The sequence below is a fragment of the Anguilla anguilla genome, chromosome 10, assembly GCF_013347855.1.
Source record: "Anguilla anguilla isolate fAngAng1 chromosome 10, fAngAng1.pri, whole genome shotgun sequence".
NCBI classification, from domain to species: Eukaryota; Metazoa; Chordata; class Actinopteri; order Anguilliformes; family Anguillidae; genus Anguilla; species Anguilla anguilla.
The window spans coordinates 20835821-20855374 of NC_049210.1; the positions used below are offsets into that span (position 1 = coordinate 20835821).

At 43.8% G+C, this 19554-nt stretch overlaps 2 protein-coding genes across 3 annotated transcripts; both read left to right on the top strand.

The window, feature by feature from the left end:
* The first annotated feature begins 1187 nt into the window (after positions 1-1187).
* LOC118206675 (endoplasmic reticulum chaperone BiP) lies at positions 1188-6791 on the top strand. 2 transcript variants are annotated; one of them, XM_035379636.1, is made up of 9 exons: positions 1188-1344; positions 2587-2758; positions 3108-3339; positions 3527-3664; positions 3793-3905; positions 4015-4405; positions 4786-5023; positions 5236-5403; positions 5723-6791. In XM_035379636.1, exons 2-9 carry the CDS (start codon positions 2637-2639, stop codon positions 6292-6294), a joined length of 1974 nt encoding a protein of 657 aa, XP_035235527.1. In that variant the 5' UTR covers positions 1188-1344; positions 2587-2636; the 3' UTR covers positions 6295-6791. The 2 variants fall into 2 exon arrangements, with proteins under 2 accessions (XP_035235527.1, XP_035235528.1); XM_035379637.1 differs by having other exon boundaries at positions 1241-1344; positions 2606-2758.
* A 6454-nt stretch (positions 6792-13245) lies between these two features.
* LOC118237186 (P2Y purinoceptor 2-like) lies at positions 13246-18965 on the top strand. The gene is made up of 2 exons (XM_035435664.1): positions 13246-13641; positions 14789-18965. Exon 2 carries the CDS (start codon positions 14821-14823, stop codon positions 15841-15843), a length of 1023 nt encoding a protein of 340 aa, XP_035291555.1. The 5' UTR covers positions 13246-13641; positions 14789-14820; the 3' UTR covers positions 15844-18965.
* Positions 18966-19554: the final 589 nt, after the last annotated feature.

Below are 19554 nucleotides of genomic sequence, written 5' to 3' on the forward strand. Positions count from 1 at the left end.
TGTTCTTCTCATGTCCGTGTGGATTTCCTCTGGGTACTCCAGTTTCTTCCCACGGTCCAAAGACAAGCAGGTAGGGTAATTGGAGTCTTTAAATTGCTCATAGGTATGAGTGTGCGAGTGAATTGTGTGTGAGCCCAGCAATAGATTGGTGACCTGTCAAGGGGTGTATTGCTGCCTCTTGCCCAATGCAGCGCGACCCGGGAATCAGCAGATATAGACGATGGATGGATGACATGCAAATGATTTCCGTTTTTATACATTTTTTAAATGGTGGAATGTGAAATGCGTTGGATAATAGACTTAGGCTAAATATGTATTAGGTCTTGGGAGAATGCATATGGCAAAGTCCAGACATGTGTGATACACAGGCATCTTTTAATTTGATGTATTATGCATGCATGAGCAATTCAGAGACAAATAATTCTGACAATGAATGGATTTCCAGCACTCTGTGTGCTAGGCCAAAGATTATTAATAACTTGATCTCTTAAATTATTTTCTTATTACATTCCCGTAAGGAAATGTCAAGCATTGTGAAAGATAAGGAAATGTATTACAATTAGGGCTACTCCAATACCAACCCATATTTCTCTATATTGTAAAACAAACAGACACGTGCTTCTGAGTCACATTGCCTGCATAATACTATGACTGTGGCTCCTTGGTATTCATATTCATTTAGCACGATATTATATGACGGAGGTCTCACACTACAAGATATTCCAAACAAATTCTACCAAAGGATCACATTTTAAAAATTGGAATAGCCAGCGTAAAGCACGAGTCATGATCTCATTTATATCTCGCCACAGATACCGCAACAGCAACGCTTCCTAGTCGGGAAATCGTCTTTAACAAGGAAACAAATTTCCATATTTAGTGCCCAATGTCTGAGCCCATCATACGTTCGTTCGTGAGAACTTGTAGACTGTGCCGACAAAGATGCGCATAAAGTAAGTATAATTTTATAAGCATTAATGGTCGAAACTGCAATACAGTTCAATTCTCGGGTACCGGCCGGCAAAATCCGACAAGAACGTACTGGAAATACACTGACAGCTACCCAATCGCTATTGTGAACACAGGCGTGAGTCATGACGTCTGTTCAATCGGTACGTGTGCGAATCAACAGCAGCCAGCGTGCTTCTTCTAGCCAATGATTGCCTTCCAACGAACAACACCACGACCAATGGCGTGCATCCACGATGGGGAAAGATGAAGGTTATATAGCTTGTGGGTACCAATCAGCTATTATCAGTTAGACAAGCGAAGGAAGTGTGAACGTGTTATCATAGTGGCTTTTTGGAGAATTAATTTGCTACGTTAAATACACAGAAGGAAAAGGTACGTAATTGATTGTTTTATACATGTATTTCAAAACAATGTGGGCACTTGGCTAGCTGGTCAGACAGGAATGGGCAGCATGTGAAACATAATTTTATTTGGCCAGAAATAAGTTGCATTTGCTTTCTGCGGACTGGACGCATTTCTGATTATCTTGTACTTGGGCGGCAAAGAACGTTTCTGTCGATGAGATGGTAATTATTACGTTGTTAGAAAACGAATTGCATGCTTACAGGTAAATTACTGTGGAATTGTTGGATCCCTGTTGTACTGGATGCGTTTTTGTTGCTACCCGGTGGTAGCTTAGAGCTTAGTTGGTGTGGCTATCGATGGACTGCCTAAGTTGATCAAATGCTACCCACCTAGCGATGTTGTACTTCTACACGTTAAATCCACGTGGAATATGTACAGTATGGCCACTTGGCTTACTACTAACATTACAGATTGCTGATATGAACTTGAACATGTGTCAGCTCCTGTCTGGACTCCACCCTGTTACATTTTAGCAGCGCAACGTCGATTCAAGTTATTTCTAATTTACCGTTCGACGTTAACTGGTCCAGAATCAAGTTTTATTTGTGCAAATTGTTTTGTACAATCTAGCTAGCGATCAAAGTTTACTTCGTCATCTGTCTGTCATTATTTAGCTAACATGCTCCCACACGGTCCAGTAAACTCGATGGCTACCCTGTAGGCCCATTCATTCGTGTCTTTCGAGTCACTAGCTGTTCGTACTGTGCAGTCTGACTAGCTAATTTACGTCGCCTAGTTGGCTCACTACTACTTTCAATTAGGAACTGTATCGCCATTATTGGACGATGGTCCTCTTTGAACTTGATTGGAAAGCAAACTGGCGTTACGTTTCTTTTTCTGCTTAGACCGCTATTTCGCATGCTAGCCAGCTAGATGGGTAATGTAATGGCCTACTGAGGAGGAAACGGGCACCATTATCTGGGCGTACTGCTCTTTCCCCGACGAGGCCTTAGTATGTCCGCGTTTAAAGGCAGCCACGAGGCTTTCATTTTATTTTATCATAATTTCTAAGGATTACTGACATGCTTCAGTATAAATTACCCGTGCTAAATAAGCTTGTTGGCTAGATTAGCAATTTGTTTATAGTGCCGGTTGTCTAGTTAATTGCATGTTCTGAGGGTATTTGTGGTATACATTACTGTCTGCTGAAATGTTAGAACGTATTTAATATACTGTAAATTGAACCTGGTTTGATGGCTTACTTTACAGAATACCACTTTAAACACAGAATACTACATTGAAGAAGAAACGGAGAAACAATGAAGATGAGGCTGTTGTGCGTGGTGCTGCTGGTCGCCGGCAGCGTGTTCGCGGACGACGACGACAAGAAGGAGAGCGTGGGGACCGTGGTAGGGATCGACCTGGGAACGACGTACTCTTGGTAAGCGCGGTACACCTGGCAACTACGCCTGACCTTTATATGAACTGATATGCCGAACTGATATGAAGCGGAGAAATTACGACCTGCTGTTGTAATTCAAAGTCTCTTGTTTGCAAAATTCGCCTCGTTTGTAATGTTACAATTTTATATAGAGAAAACTATTGCATAAGCTGACAATAGGGAAGGTCATGAAGCTCAGCCGTTTCAGTAGTTAGATTCAAGCTCAACAACATTTACTTTACAACTGGAAATCTGCCACCAGTTAATGTCAGTCTCTTAAGTGGTGTCAACCAAAAGTGAATTTATTTTATAAACATGCAAAAATAATGTCTTATTTTCCTGTTTGCAGTGTTGGTGTGTTCAAGAACGGTCGTGTTGAGATCATCGCCAATGACCAGGGTAACCGCATCACACCCTCTTACGTGGCCTTCACCACCGAGGGCGAGCGTCTCATTGGAGATGCTGCCAAGAACCAGCTGACCTCTAACCCAGAGAACACTGTGTTCGATGCCAAGAGGCTCATCGGGCGCACCTGGAATGACCCCTCCGTTCAGCAGGACATCAAGTACCTGCCTTTCAAGGTGAGGGGCTGTCACCTGATGCACCTGTGCATCAATGGGATTTTAGGTCAATGGGGAAACTGAAGTGGCTGCATGTTGTAATGAAAACGTTACGGCTAGATTGCTTTCTAGATTGTTTTTGAGATATCAAATCAAATCAAATCGAATGGGATTGTTGATGGGTCTTTTTTGTAATCTTTTTGTCTAGGTGATTGAGAAGAAGACTAAGCCCCACATTCAGGTGGACATCGGCGGTGGCCAGATAAAGACCTTTGCCCCGGAAGAGATCTCCGCGATGGTCCTCACCAAGATGAAGGAAACTGCTGAAGCTTACCTGGGGAAGAAGGTATGGTGCTTTAGTGGTCAGTTTGAACTGGCTGTAAAATGCCAAACCACCTCACCCGCCCCAGCTTAAAACAAGCTGCCCCAGTTGAACACATTCTTAGAACCCTTCTGCTCCGCTCTCTCTCTCAGGTCACTCATGCCGTGGTCACCGTCCCTGCCTACTTCAACGATGCTCAGCGCCAGGCCACCAAGGACGCTGGGGTCATCGCCGGACTGAATGTGATGAGGATCATCAATGAGCCGTGAGTTTATCCCTCGTTTTGTCGCCCTTTGCTTATGTGGGTGGCGATATTTGGCATGGGGTTGCCTTATGAGGTTGTATTTCCTAATACCTCTCCTTGTCACTTGCAGTACCGCCGCAGCTATTGCCTACGGCCTGGACAAGCGGGACGGAGAGAAGAACATCCTTGTGTTCGATCTGGGCGGCGGCACCTTCGACGTTTCCCTGCTGACCATCGACAACGGCGTCTTCGAGGTGGTGGCCACCAACGGGGACACCCACCTGGGCGGTGAAGACTTCGACCAGCGCGTCATGGAGCACTTCATCAAGCTGTACAAGAAAAAGACGGGCAAGGACGTGCGCAAGGACAACCGCGCCGTGCAGAAGCTGCGTCGCGAGGTGGAGAAGGCCAAGCGCGCCCTGTCCGCCCAGCACCAGGCCCGCATTGAGATCGAGTCCTTCTTCGAGGGCGAGGACTTCTCCGAGACCCTCACCCGTGCCAAGTTCGAGGAGCTCAACATGGTAAGCACCATTCGGCATTCGGCGTTATCACAGGAACGACCGTTTGGAATAGAAATTACATTGCATTCATTCAGAAGAGTGCATTCATTCAGAAGACTCCTATGCAGAGTGACTTTGAATGTAAGTGAAGTGCTTTCACCTGACTAATTTGAGTAATAGAGCTTGGCCTGGCCAGCAACATTCTCAGCCCAATGAGGATAGGTACAACATTAACGCAATACTGTCATTTAGCTATGCTAACCAATGTTAGAAATCTCCAAGGTGCCACTGCCCAGGTGCATTAGCCCATCTCCCAATGGGAGAACTCTTCACTGCCGACTTTAACCATTGTCCCTTTATCATCGGTTTCCTTTAATTTTCTTTTGTTTGCATCCACACAGGACCTGTTCCGCTCCACCATGAAGCCCGTGCAGAAGGTTCTGGAAGACTCTGACCTGAAGAAGCCCGACATCGACGAGATCGTGCTGGTGGGAGGCTCCACCCGCATCCCCAAGATCCAGCAGCTGGTGAAGGAGTTTTTCAACGGGAAGGAGCCGTCCCGTGGCATCAACCCCGATGAGGCTGTGGCCTACGGAGCAGCGGTGCAGGCAGGAGTGCTCTCTGGAGAGGAGGACACAGGTGAGTCCCTGATCCCTTATGGGTACTACTCATAAATGGCTTCATTTGGTAACCAAATGCTGGAGTGCCCTAGTCAAGTGTGCCAGGAGTAGACTAAAAATTCTATTTATATTTCTAAATGGGTGTTTAAAACCAAGGTTTACCCCCCCCCCCCATATCATGGTAATAACTTCCATCTCACCAATGTTTATGACTTGTCATTCCCCTCACAGGTGACCTTGTTTTGCTGGACGTGTGCCCTTTGACCTTGGGGATTGAGACTGTGGGAGGAGTCATGACCAAGCTGATTCCCAGAAACACTGTGGTGCCCACAAAGAAGTCCCAGATCTTCTCCACGGCCTCTGATAACCAGCCCACTGTCACCATCAAGGTCTATGAAGGTGAATTCCCAGTTATGATTTGCTTTAAGCTTTAGCTATCCAATGTGCTGTGTCTTGAGTTTTGAGTGACAGTTGGAAGCTGGAAAGTGTTTAAATGGTCCAACTTGATTGAAATGTTTAGAGAACCTGCCATTTTGGTAGATGATTGTTTGGCACTTGATGGACAGGTATTAATTAGTTTAGTGACTTTGGAATTTCACTTCAACATTATATAAAGATACTTAATTAAATTTTAAGTTGATACATTGCATAGTACACTTGTCAGTTTAGCTAATAATTAGCTAATCTCACTGAACATACCCGCTTCCCCCCTACTCAGGTGAGCGTCCCCTGACCAAAGACAACCACCTGCTGGGCACCTTCGACCTGACCGGCATCCCGCCGGCACCCCGCGGTGTCCCGCAGATCGAGGTGACCTTCGAGATCGACGTCAACGGCATCCTGCGCGTGACGGCGGAGGACAAGGGCACGGGCAACAAGAACAAGATCACCATCACCAACGACCAGAACCGGCTGACCCCCGAGGACATTGAGCGCATGGTGAACGACGCCGAGCGCTTCGCCGACGAGGACAAGAAGCTGAAGGAGCGCATCGACTCCCGCAACGAGCTCGAGAGCTACGCCTACTCGCTCAAGAACCAGGTGGGCGACAAGGAGAAGCTGGGCGGCAAGCTCTCGTCGGAAGACAAGGAGGCCATCGAGAAGGCGGTGGAGGAGAAGATCGAGTGGCTCGAGTCGCACCAGGACGCCGACCTGGAGGAATTCCAGGCCAAGAAGAAGGAGCTGGAGGAGGTGGTGCAGCCAATCGTCAGCAAGCTCTACGGTGCTGCGGGCGGCCCGCCCCCTGAGGGGGCCGAGGACGATGAGGAGGGCGGGAAGGACGAGTTGTAGGGCGGCTGGAGCTGCTCAACGGTGCCCCCTATGGATCGTTCTCCTCCTCCCAGCCCCACCACCATCCCCTTCCCCCCCAGGCCTTTGTTTCTCTGGAAAAGGGCCACAGGTGTACATATCGGACTCATTGAACTGTAGCGAGAGGAACGTAAGGGGAACGTTAACAGCAACCCCTCCAGCTGTCTGGAAGGACTCATTTGGGAGGGTGGGTGGGGTACGGGAGAAGGGGGTGTGAATGTCGCTCTCTTCACTGTCAAGTGGAGATTTCAAAGTCAGCCTGGACTGAGGCTCACTTCTGCTGTTCTCTGGCAGTTAGACAAGGGTTTATTTTGTCTGGGGAGGGGTGAGATTTTGGGGTGGAGTAGGGGTGGGGGGTGGTTATGGATTATTACCGTATGGGTAACGATGTTCATGATGTTGAAAATTATTTATTAAGAGATCTGGTCATTCTGGATAATTGTAGGGAACCTTGGAAATAAATGTTTGATACAAATGTCCTCGTCTTGCTTATTCATGCCCTTTACTTGCATACCCCTGTCACGTCTGGCACTCCATTGAAGATGCCTTAAATCGGGTGTCAAACTCCAGTCCTGGAGGGCTTCAGTGTCTGCATGTATTTGTGGTTTCCTATCAGTCTGCAGCCAATTAAGGCCTTGAGAACATGGTGTGTGGACACTTCCCAATTACTGCAATTAATCTCTAATGCGGAAACGCACTGAGAACTAACACACTGCGGCCCTCCAGGACTGGAGTTTGACACCTCTGCCTAAAGTGGTTTCTTCGAGGGAGAGGGAATCTTTCTCCAGTTTGGAAGGCTAAGTTTGTGCTTGTACTACAAATGGTGTGTGTGAACTGATTTAAAAAAAATAAATAAATAAAAAAAAAAACCCTAAGTACTCAGAGTCCACATACCCAGAGGATTGAGAAGCTTCTGGAAATCTGGATCCTCTCAACATAAATCTGCACTTCTGGTTGGTAATTACTATGCAGTGGTGTGTTTTAACTATTCTGCAATTTGGTTTAAAATGGACAAGGCTGCAAATGCACCTGCCACGGGTACATCTTGATAAATATACTTTCTTACATCACAGGAATTTAGCAAACACTTGACTTGCACAACTTTTTACGTAGCAATTTGAAGTAAGCCAAACTGAACAAATTCATGTCATTCACCAAAAATAAAAAGTATTTTATGGAACACATTTCATACAGAAAACCATTCTGCACAAGCAGTTCAGATGCAGATAAAAAAAACCCCAACCACAGAAAACTTCCAACAAAAGTAAAAGTACCATAAAATCAAAATAAAATCAATTCAGGTTGCTTAATGAAAAGCTGCACTGAAGGTTTAAATTTTTTTTAAAAAGCGCTTTAATGTTTCAATATTTAAGGTCAGCTGGTAGGTAATTAGTGAGGTAGGTCAAAGTTAAGGTAGGTCTGTAGGATTATTCCTAGATTTCTTGGTTGCACCTCAGTATTAAGGGACAAAGAGTCTAGCGAGTTTTTCTCTCAGCCTTCGTGCCCAGAACTAGGATGTCAGTTTTATCTCTTCTGTTCTGCCCTCTAGTGGACTGTGTCAACCCTCCTTGTAATCTGATTACAAGGCTGTGATGCTGCCATTAATGGCTTCCAATAATCCACTTCCCACTTGCCAGGTCGCTTCATTACACTTATTAATAGGGACTTGCAAAAAATGTGTTTTTATATGTTTGACAGAAAGCTTTGTGTTTAAAGGAATGTTCGGCTTGAAATTAGCCGAACAGTAGAGCACAAGGACCGGCGTTCACTGCTGTGTAATCAACAGTTCTAATTGATTACTTACTGTAAGTGTAGAGTGACAAGAAAAACCTGGGACAGAGTGACAGAACCTGGGCCCTGTATCATGAAGCAGGGCCCTGTTTCATGAAGCCAGATTACTGAGTTGGAGGTGGATTACTTCATGAGTAAAATCTGGAACATGGACTGATGCAAAGAGATGTTATGGGATTGACCCAGCGCAGTCATCCAGCCAACTCAGTAATCCTGTTTTGTGAAATACCGCTGTCGGGAAATGACAATATAGCCTTACACGGGGCATCACTTATGTCGGGATTATAATTCTATATTCTCACACGGGGCACCACTTATGCAGGTGAAGCGGTATAACCGCACAATTAAAAATCGGTCTCATAAAATACAGTTATCTAGACTATTCGACCATAAATTTGGAACTTCAATTAATAATCAAAATGACAAATATTAAGGATCAAATGATTAAATCAAAGATTTAAGAGATAACCGGAAGGATGTAGTTCTTGGATAGGCTATTTTGACTCAGATTCTCACGTTCCAGCAACATCAAAACAGACACGGGTTTAATACAATGATTTATTAAACAAACATACAAACAGAACATACACAAACTAATCTAAATGGGGAAACTTCTAAATACGGGAAGGTAGGGGTATGTGTGTGTGGTTGCGTGTGCGCACGTGTCCCTTTGTCTGTGGACGAAAGGGGGAAGGGTAAACAGCGGGTGGTCGCGTATGTGTGGGGTACAGTGTAACCAGCGTGGCTGAATAACTGAGCTCAGCTACGAAGGAGTATTGCTTCCGGTAGGGCCGGAGAGTGAAGCGTAACTTCAGCTGTTAAGCAATACATGCAGCCAAGCTAGTTATTCGCCCACTACCGACTATACAATGAGTGTGATGTCGTTAGGGTTGTAAAGTTAGTCGGGAAGTAAGAGAGAGAAAAACCATGCATAGGATTGTTTTCTAAGATTACATCGCCAGCGCAAATTACTATAAACAACAAAATGGAAACACACAATGTCACATTAAACTCAATGCAGACTAAGCTAAACTATTGCCTGTCCATCCATTCACGCGGGTAGCGGCCTCCGGTGGCGGCTGTGGGGTCCTGGAGAGAACAGTCTTGGCGTTGTGAAATTGTGGAGGTTTCCAGACGTGAGGCGCGCGGCGCAAACCGAATCCTTGTTCCGTAGCAACGGTGATGTGTTTGTCCCCCCGGTCGGTCGTCAGCAAGGCTCTTCTTCCTGAAGCTCGTCGTGGTCAGCTGGCGCAGCGTCGGGCTTGCTGTGGTTTCCACGCGGGATGGATCAGGCTTTAGTCGCTGCAGGCGAGCTAAATCAGCAGAGCCTCGTTGCTGCGTGCAGTGACTTTATCTGTGCGTTTAGAAAAATCGGTGATTGTCGCGATCTTAGGCGTTCTGCAAACACTTTGAATTGGAGTTCTCCAGAGTTATGAGAACTCGAGTTAGACCCATAGGATGTGGGCACTCAAGGGACAATGGGAGAGGACGCAGGAAGAGTGAGGGCGAAAAGAGAGGCGAAAAAAAGAGCGAGTGATTACTGTCCCTAACTTTTTTACCTGGTGGGGCGAGGCGGGACCCGTGGAGTGTGATAAGGATCTTGAATGAGGGGTGATGTCATCAGATGCGCTTTATGTTCTTAAACAAGGTAATTTCCATTTGGAGGGCACAGACTGACCGAGTGTACCTACACCCCCCAGGATTACTGAGTGAACTAGTGTGCTTGTAGTTATTTCTTTTATGTAATTGTATTTTGCTATAATTCTTTTCTCTTTCTCTCATGTGAGTGTGGCTTCTGTGTTGTGTACGTTCCTTTCCCCTCACAGGCAGCGGCGTTAGCTGACTCTGATCCCAGGTGTGCGCACAGGTGATGCGTGTGCACCGTTTTGGTTGCTGGGGTACAATTCTCTCAGACACTGCAATTGATGGCGATTTGAGGCCACCACTCTCTGGTCCTGTGGGCACGCATCACAGCACAACACAACTATTGTGTTTTGTTCTTTTGTGTTTTTCATGTCCTTTTTTCAGTTATGCCTTGATTATTGTGGTTTGACTTACTTGACTTAAGCCCTTTGCTCCTCTAGGGAGCATAGGCCATTGACAAATGTCCTCCACTTCAATCGGTTGTTGGAGGTTCTTTCGAGATCTCCCCAGTTGAACCCACTCCCAGACATTTCTGCCTGGACACCTCTTCTCCAGATATTCCTGGGGCGACCTCTTTTCCTTGTTCCTTGGGGGTTCCATTTCAGGGCTTGTCGGGGGACGCTTGTGGCAGGTTTTCTGAGGGTGTGTCCAATCCAACTCCACTTCCTCCTTTGAATTTGTAAGATTATTGTGGTTTATTTGAGGTTAACAACACTGGTTGGCCGTTGTGAGTGAGGTCAGAAGAACCTAACCATTAACTTTGTTCAGACAGCTCAGATTGGCTCTGGTCTGAGATAGACAGGTCTGTACAACTGGCTCGGTCCTGTTTTGGTATGTTTTTGGGTTGTGTCATGTCAATAAACATGACAATTCTTTGGGCCAAAGACGCTGTGGTGTTAAAGGTGTTTGGCCTTGGTGCTGGCTGCCGGTTATTGTAACTCTGCAGTCTTGAGCCGTAACACAATATAGGGCAATATGCATGTTACTGCCGGCTTGAAAAGCCGCAACAACAAGTCCAATGTACCCAAAAACTGATTTAAAAACACAAACCCAGATATTTATTAGAATAAATAAACTGTTCCCAAACTAAAACAAAGGAAAACCCACAAAGTTCACAAAAACTACAAACCCAAAACCACAAGAGACACCCAAAAAAAAATCCCAAAGAGACTCTACACAAACACAAAGACCCAAAAGAAAATCTCCCCTGCCTCATACTACTTGGCTTATATTGGGCCACAGGCAGGTGGAGGCAATTAGGAAATTAAGCAACTACTTCCACCTGCACTACCCAGGCAATCAGAGGCAGGGGACGTAACACACCCACCCATAAGACAAAAAAAAGACACAAGGTACATTGTACCTAATGTCCAGGAATTATCCAGGAAAGTCTGCCGCCATTGCCGCAGGGAAGTGTGTGTGTCTGCGCGCGGCGTCCTCGCCGCCGCAGGGAAGTGTGTGTCTGCGCGCGGCGTCCTCGCCGCCGCAGGGAAGTGTGTGTCTGCGCGCGGCGTCCTCGCCGCCGCAGGGAAGTGTGTGTCTGCGCGCGGCGTCCTCGCCGCCACAGGGAAGTGTGTGTCTGCGCGCGGCGTCCTTGCCGCCGCAGGGAAGTGTGTGTCTGCACATGGCGTCCTCGCCACTGCAGGGAAGTGTGTGTCTGCACATGGCGTCCTCGCCACCGCAGGGAAGTGTGTGTCTGCGCGCGGCGTCCTCGCTGCCGCAGGGAAGTGTGTCTCTGCGCGCGGCGTCCTCGCTGCCGCAGGGAAGTGTGTCTCTGCGCGCGGCATCCTCGCCGCCGCAGGGAAGGGTGCGAGTGTCCATGGTGTCAGAAGTAGGATGGCAGATCCCGGGCGAGCGCCCATTTGTTACGGCCGGGCTCGAAAAGCCCCAACAACATGTCCAATGTACCCAAAAACTGATTTAAAAACACAAACCCAGACATTTATTAGAATAAATAACAAACGAATCACAAACTAAAACAAAGGAAAACCCACAAAGTTCAAGCAAAACAATCTTCACAAAAACTACAAACCCAAAAGAAGATCCCAAAGAAAGACTCTCTACACAAAAGCCCCCAAAAGAAAATCTCCCCTGCCTCATACTACTTGGCTTATATTGGGCCACAGGCAGGTGGAGACATCAGGCAATTAGGAAATTAAGCAACTACCTCCACCTGCACTACCCAGGCAAGCAGAGGCAGGGGACGTAACAATGCACAATGTGAATACAGAATTTTATTCTTCATGCCATGCATAGCTATTTCTGACATAATCTGGTTTAAGAGAATACATAACTTAAACACGGAAAGCACCTAATTTGAAAAAATGAACAGCTTAAAAATTTGGGGTTGCCACTCTGGTTGGTTCCCCAGCATACACATACTCCTGTTTTTTTTCTCCCAGGTAATTAACTGAACAGTTAGTGCTGCAGTTTGGCCGGGCTGTCTTTACACCCGACTCTCAGATAAAGGGAGGGTGGAAAACCAGCAGGTCCTCAAGGACTGTGATTTCAGTAACCAGGAGGAAGAATAGCTAACTACTGGTTCAAGATCAGGGTAGAAGTCTTCTGTAGGCCCAACTTTGACCTGTCCTTTGTTCTGTCCACGTCCATGACCATGTCCAACACCTATGACCATTTGTATGCATTTTACAATTTCTGTTAGTTTTGCTGTTGCGTGTATCATTTTGTAATGAACGGTTGGGTCACGTTTGGGGATTTTCAACACCTTGTTTGGTTTTGGGCATTTTGGACTTGTTTTTTTAATGTCTAAACAACTGTCCCCTGTTTAAGATAACATAATGTTGATTGACAAGTAATACACATTTGGCAAATTTTGTTCATACTTTCAGCAGTAAGACTTGAATTAGTCAATTGATGGTATTATAATACTGTCCTCATTACTGACAATGGTTTCTGGAAATGGCTATGTCAGCTGGAACAGAAACTAGTATACAGTGAATGAGATCAGGACAGCTGGTGGCGGGAGAGAAGTGCTGAAGCCATTTTTAGTAACAATGCAAGAGATGGTGTATGGCGCTCATTCCGATAGTACTGTTCCCTTGTTGCAGAAACATTATCTTACTACCATACCCAGTGCTAAATGATGAGGGGACTGTTTTAAAGAGAAGGAACTAGCACGTTCACACAATCATCATAAAAGCTGTTCCTGGTCATTTCTCAGAAACGTGCTCAAAACGGTTGCACATTGAAACAGTTGATGAAGTTCACTTGGGTAAATATAATCATGGGTGTGGAGTACAGGCTGAAGCATAATACCAGGCAATGGGAATCCAGGTTAAGTACAGACAGGTGGGTTTTACTCTGAAACCAAATAACAAATGGACAGTGAATAGTTTAACCCTACACCCAAAGAACAGTTCTGCTTGCAAGGGTGAAGGTTCCTCATTCTACATGATGCTGGGAGTGGGGGCGGGTTTTGAGGTATTGGCATATATGGGAACAGTTGGCAGGGTTTACTGCAAATGAACGGATGTTTGGCTGCAGATAAAAGGGAAATGATAGTGAGGAAACACACATTCCTCCACGCACACGTTTACTCACACACATACATTCATACATGTAATGGAATAGAAGAACTGCATGTTTTAGAGCTACTCTTCATCTTTTTCTCTCACTAGTGAGGACGTGCCTCGCCATATAATATCTTTCAAGAAATATTTTATCCATTTAATTTTGATAGAATTGAATTGAATTTGAATGCATCTGGGTTATGAATGATGGTGAACTAGTCGTGAACTCACACACACACGCACACGGTTTGAGAAGACATTTCCTTTAATCTTGTTTTGTAAACCACCAAACTAAAAAACCACCAAAAAGCCTTTAGGCTTCAGAGGATATTAAGAGTTCCGAGTGTCAAAAGGAGGACAAAAGGTAGGAGCCATTATCATTTGTAATATATATTGTCAATAGGAAACAGTATCATGTGTAACATATTTTGTCAGGAGTAAGTATCATGTGTAATATATTTTGTCAGTAGGAGCCAGTATCAAGTGTAATAGATTTTGTCAGTAGGAGCCAGTATCGTGGGTAATATATTTTGTCAATAGGAACCAGTATCATAAGTAATATATTTTGTCAATAGAAACTAGTATCATAAGTAATACATTTCTTCAGGAGTAAGTATCAAGTGTAATATATTTTGTCAGGAGTCAGTATCATGTGTTTTAAGATGTTTTTCAGTAGATAGCCAGTTTCATATTATATTGTCTGAATCACACGGAAGATAATTTGTCTATACCCTGTCTCATATATAAGATTTATAATTTTTTAAAAATTAATTTAACCTTTATTTAACCAGGTTAGTCTCATTGAGATTAGAAATGTCTTTTTCAAGAGAGACCTGGCCAAGAAAGCAGCAGTCGATTACAGACACAACACAATTTCAACGTGATATTTTGTCAGTAAGAGCCTGCCTTGTATGTCACTCTCCTCCCAAAATCCCTTTATTCCATGTTTGTCCTATTATTTTCCTTCTTTCATCCCCTGGCTAATTTATTTCAGTAAACTAAATTCTGCATGTCTACACAAACATCGGGCTGTTTTTGGCTAATTTCCAGAAATGCACATTTATGCTATCTAAAACATTATTGGCTGTGCATTGAGCAGTCACATATTCACTGAGGAAATGTGCAAGGACAACAGGATGTCAACCTGGGGAGTTCACTCGAAGTTTATCAGTAAATAAAAGACATGCATCTTATTTTTGTTCATGCTTACCAAGGGTGTTAACACCGTATCTATTTTGAGGATCTTACAAATGTTGCAACTGAGTAAGTGCAAGTGGTGTGTATCCTTTTCCTTATTTGGACAAGAAGTTTTATTTTTTGTAAAAAGAGATGTCACACAACAGAAAAATTACATAAAAATTGTTTAGAAGGATATGTCAATTTGTTAGTTCAGAAAGTATTGAGGGAAATAAGGACCATTCAGGAAAATATGTTTTAAAATAAATAATTAAACAAATAATTGAAACAATGAATTTTAACTGAGTTTCTTCTCTGTCTTCTAATAATGGCAGGTAACAGCCCCCCCCCACCTCCCCACCTGAAGATGTCCAACAGTACAGTTTGCCCCTCCCAGAAGCTGCACCCCTCCCTCCCCTGGCTGATGGTGGTATTCTATCTGGGCGGCTTCCTGCTGAACAGCCTGAGCCTGTGTCTGTTCGGCTCCCGCGCCATGAAGTGGAACTCTGGCGTGGTGCTGCAGTTCAACCTGGCCCTGAGCGACATGCTGATCACGCCGGCCGCCCCCTTCATAGTGCTCTACTCCATGTGGGATGACTGGCCCTTCGGCGTCTTCCTGTGCCAGTTCAAGGTGTTCCTGCTCAGCGTGCACGTGTACGGAGGCATTTGCTTCCTGACGCTCATCAGCATTCACCGCTGCTCCACCGTGGCCCGGCACAGGGGCCCCACCCAGTCGCGCATGGCCAACCCCCAGTACGTCCGTCGGCTGTGCGCGGCCGTGTGGGTGGCGCTTCTGCTCCAGGGCCTGCCCTTCTTTGGGCTGCTGGACACCTGGGTGGACGAAGCGGACAACACCACCAAGTGCCTGAACTTCCACCAGCCCAACATGGCCACGCTCTTCTTCGTCTACAACCTGACGGTGCTGGTGGCGGGGGTGGTGGTGCCGTTCTGCGTGTTCGCCGCCTGCTACGCCTGGCTGGGCGCGTTCCTGTCCCGCGTCAAGGCCCAGGGGGCGGACGTGAAGGGCCGCGCCGCCCGGGTGATCGCCGCCTGCATGTTCATCTTCACCCTCTGCTACGTGCCGCTGCACGTCACCCGCACGGTGGGCGTGACCGTCGCCCTCTTCCACCCGACCCGCTGCCAGATGCTGAATCGCGCTGAGGACTGGTACTACGCTAGCTTCACCCTCTCCGCTGCCAACTGCTGCCTGGACCCCCTGCTCTACTGCTTCTCCTCCCGACGCTTCCGGGAAGCCCTGAGGCAGACCCTGGCTAACGCTAGGAAATCCGGCCCACTCAGGCGCCTCTGCCCGCAGCAGGCAGAGAGTGAAGAGAGCGCTGACAGAGACAAGCCAAACAGTACTGTAGATACTTCAGATAGGGCTCTTTAGACAGACCTGTAAGACAGGCAGAGATGACAAAGTGAAAGACAATTTCTCATATAGGCAGGATCACTGGTTGGCAGGGTAAAAAATAGTGCAGTTTCCCAAACAAGGAGGCGTCAGTGACAGTGGCACATTAAGTTTTAAGTTCCTTAAAGTGATATATTAATCAAAATCAATGTAAATATAATTATTTTTCTATCAATACAATGTACTAAGCATGAATACACATCCTACATATCTTCTGTGAATAACCTGTCTACATGAACCATATACAGCAATGGCTTAGCATCAATGTATGAAAACAACTGGAATCTAAGTACCTGCAGGTAATGCAAACTGAACACGCGTGCTTCTAATCAATACGCTCAGCTATGTAGTTCATTTAGTTTTGGATGGCTATAAATGAGAGAGCATATGGGATGTAAGGTGTTGACCTGGGGGAACGCTGGGTTTAGTATGTGAATAAAGCGATACTGATATCTCTACATTGCAGTGTTGTATTCAGTGCATACAGCTTTGGGCGGGCGTGAACAGTCTTCATTAGGATATAGTCCGGGGTGTCATGACAGTATAGAAACGCATGTACAGAATAAACCATGAGTTCACATAATGAACTCAACCCTGTTAGTAGGTGCATGTGAAGCTGTTGTCAGTAAACTGGTAAAACTTTTAAAACAACTACATTGTCACAGATTGACAATAAAGTTACAAATTGGAAAAAATGTTATGCAGCACACGTAGTATGTATTTATGACATTTATGTACATCAAAGTTTCTAATTTGGGAGTTGTGTATAATGTCTATGCATATGTATATAATGTCTGTTGAAACTTCAAAAGTTTCTTAGAAGGTATTCTGAATGAAGTACATTTTTCATTTTCACAACTGTATTCTTGTGAACCTTTTATGACTGTGCTTTTACCTGCAAACAAATATCAACTAAAATGTCAATATGATCAGCTTTCAAATGAACCATGTTTTTCAGTATTTGCAGTTAAGAGTGAGTGAGTGTATAATGAAGGATTACACAAATCAGGTATGTGTCTACAAAAAGCATGTCAAATCACCACCAGATCAATTATCTACTTGTCAGGAAGCCACAAATAAGACACCTTTGGATAAATCTACACCAAGTCAGTGAAATGACAGGAATGGCTGCTCATTGATGAAGTAACTGATGAAGTTTCCATGACGATGAACCGTCTAGCACAGTAACTTTTTCTTGCAATGGGGAAGTTTTCCACTATTTTGTAATGCGGATTTTTTCCACTGATAAGGACGGTGGTCATTGTGAAACTCACATGTGAGCTTGAGAAATAACGAACCTGGGCTCTTTGCCAAAGCCTTTACAAAAAAAAGGTGATTTATACTCCCTGATATCTTGTCAATGGATATAAATTATTGTTAATCGTGTGACCCAATATGTAATAATTTCAAATGGATGTGTGGCTTATATTTAAATATTCAGTATGTAAGTTGTAAATTCCTAGGGATCTGTAATACTCCCAGTGAGCCAGGACATTGGTTTAGCTTTTCATCCAAAAGATGGCATCTTCTTAAAAAGAAGTTGTAAATCTTTTTTACAAAAGCACCTTTTTGTGTCTGAAAGGTCACCCAATTCCCATGATCTTTAGGCAAAAAGGAAATTGCTGCAAAATGAACTCTGGGAAATGTATTGCCATTCACTACAGGAATGACCACTTATTGCCACCAATGTTGCCAAAACACAAATCATCATGATTATATCTTAACTCAGAAATGATAAAATTGCAGTGATTACTTAAGTAAAAATGTAGTTCAATCTGACAGTTGCAAGTTGTACTGTATGTCTGACTGCTACACATGAAATACTGTCTTAGCAACCTTAGAATATCATCACTAAAGGCTGAAGACATTAGATTATAATTTCATCAATGATTTATTATCATTTTTAGCACAAGTTTTTAACCTTGTTACAGATTTCAACAATGTTATATTGGATTTGATCCTGTTACATGATATTGAGGGAAAATGGGCTGTCAGTATGTATTATTTTAAGTATAATCTGTTGAGTATCAAAGTTTCACATTTAAATTTGTCAATGTCTATGTTTGTTTTAAAACAATATAAAGGAGGGCAAAAAGTACACACAACATGATTTGGATCAACTATCCTCTGGGAATTCCAATTAAATTCATATCATGAGAATTCTTAAACAAGGGACATAGAAATTGTGTGGCAGTCCTGGAAATTTTTCAGTCATATTTACAGAACATATTGAGTTGTTCGTGACAGAACACAAATAGCTTTTGGGGTGAGACAAAAATGTGTAAAAAGAAAACATACTTATTACCTGAAATGGAAAAATATGTAAGGAGCTGAATAAGGTCCTTATGAAATGATGTTAGTATGAATAAAAATAGTTTGGCAAAGCCAAAAGGGCACGTTTTCTTGATAATGTTCAGGATATTGGTTTTTGGTTGTGGTTCTTATACATCCTGTAAATCTACATCAGATGAAATACACGTTTTCAACGTACAAAAATGCCAAGTTACTCATACAAGGCACAGTCTATAAGTCATTAATTCAAACTGGCAAAATATAGGCCTGCCAATCAAAGTATTGATATCAAAATTACACCAAGTTACAAGAAACAATATTAGCTATCTAACCTCACACTAATTAAACAAGCTGTATGCTAAACAATGATGCCTATATTGTTTAAAGTAACTAGGCCCTGTGTGTACAAGCACGCAGTAAATTAATGGGGCAACATACAGTATGTGTGGATAGGTTTGAAAGTCAAGATTGATTTAATAGGCCTCAATACGTTGATTTTTTATATGTATTTATGCATTTATCCACCCGACTTTTCTGTAACGTGAATGATTGTATGTTTCTTGGTATAAATATCTGTTTGTAAACGTTAATGCTACATGCCGCTAGAGAAATGTCCCCATGGTGATAATGAAGTATTCTATGTATGTGTGTATGTCCGTATGTGCAGTAGAGTTGCAAACATAAACGAACTTGTACATTTTGTAAAATGAACTTCACAACCAAGTATAAACATATCCTTTCTGAAGGAATATACTCTCTGTAGGTATTCACTGGCAATTTCATACGTTCATTAAATGTCTTGCAAGAGACCATTTTTGTTATTTGACACTTTGATGTGACACAAAGTTTGAATGACCACATTGTCAGATTAAAAAACACAGGGCCAAGTTATAATTTAGGAAACACTGGGTAACATTGATTTGGAATACAGCTTGTTTAATTTATGTGAGGTAAGATAGCAATATTATTTCTCTTAACTTTTGATATCAATACTTTTATTAACCTAGATTTTTTCCAGTTTGAATTAATTATATACAGTGCTTTGTATGTGTGAGTAACTTGGCATTTTCATACGTTGAAAATATGTTTTTCATTAGATTATAAATACAAGAAACAGTTTGAACAATCTTGGATATAAAAAAAGAACCTGGTAAAGTTGCTGTTTCTTTTGTGACCACAGGGTGTCTCTACTTCCCTAAATTATCCCATTTCCAGCTCCACAGGATGGACTCTTCATCTGATTAAAAGAGGTTGGGGCCTGCTCCATTAGAAGATGCACGCAATTAAGGTTTGCAGGATTGTGCAGGCTTTCATTTAACAACTTATCAACATGCAGCACTTATTTCCAATAAACTATGGACTGGATTTAAGAAAAACAGAATTCAAAGACAATCAGAC

Coding starts and splice junctions, on each gene's coding strand:
- LOC118237186 (XM_035435664.1), top strand. CDS start 14,821: ATGTCCAACAGTACAGTTTGCCCCTCCCAGAAGCTGCACCCCTCCCTC.
- LOC118206675 (XM_035379636.1), top strand. CDS start 2,637: ATGAAGATGAGGCTGTTGTGCGTGGTGCTGCTGGTCGCCGGCAGCGTG. Junction 4,406..4,785: donor AGTTCGAGGAGCTCAACATG/GTAAGCACCATT, acceptor GCATCCACACAG/GACCTGTTCCGCTCCACCAT. Junction 5,404..5,722: donor CACCATCAAGGTCTATGAAG/GTGAATTCCCAG, acceptor CCCCCTACTCAG/GTGAGCGTCCCCTGACCAAA.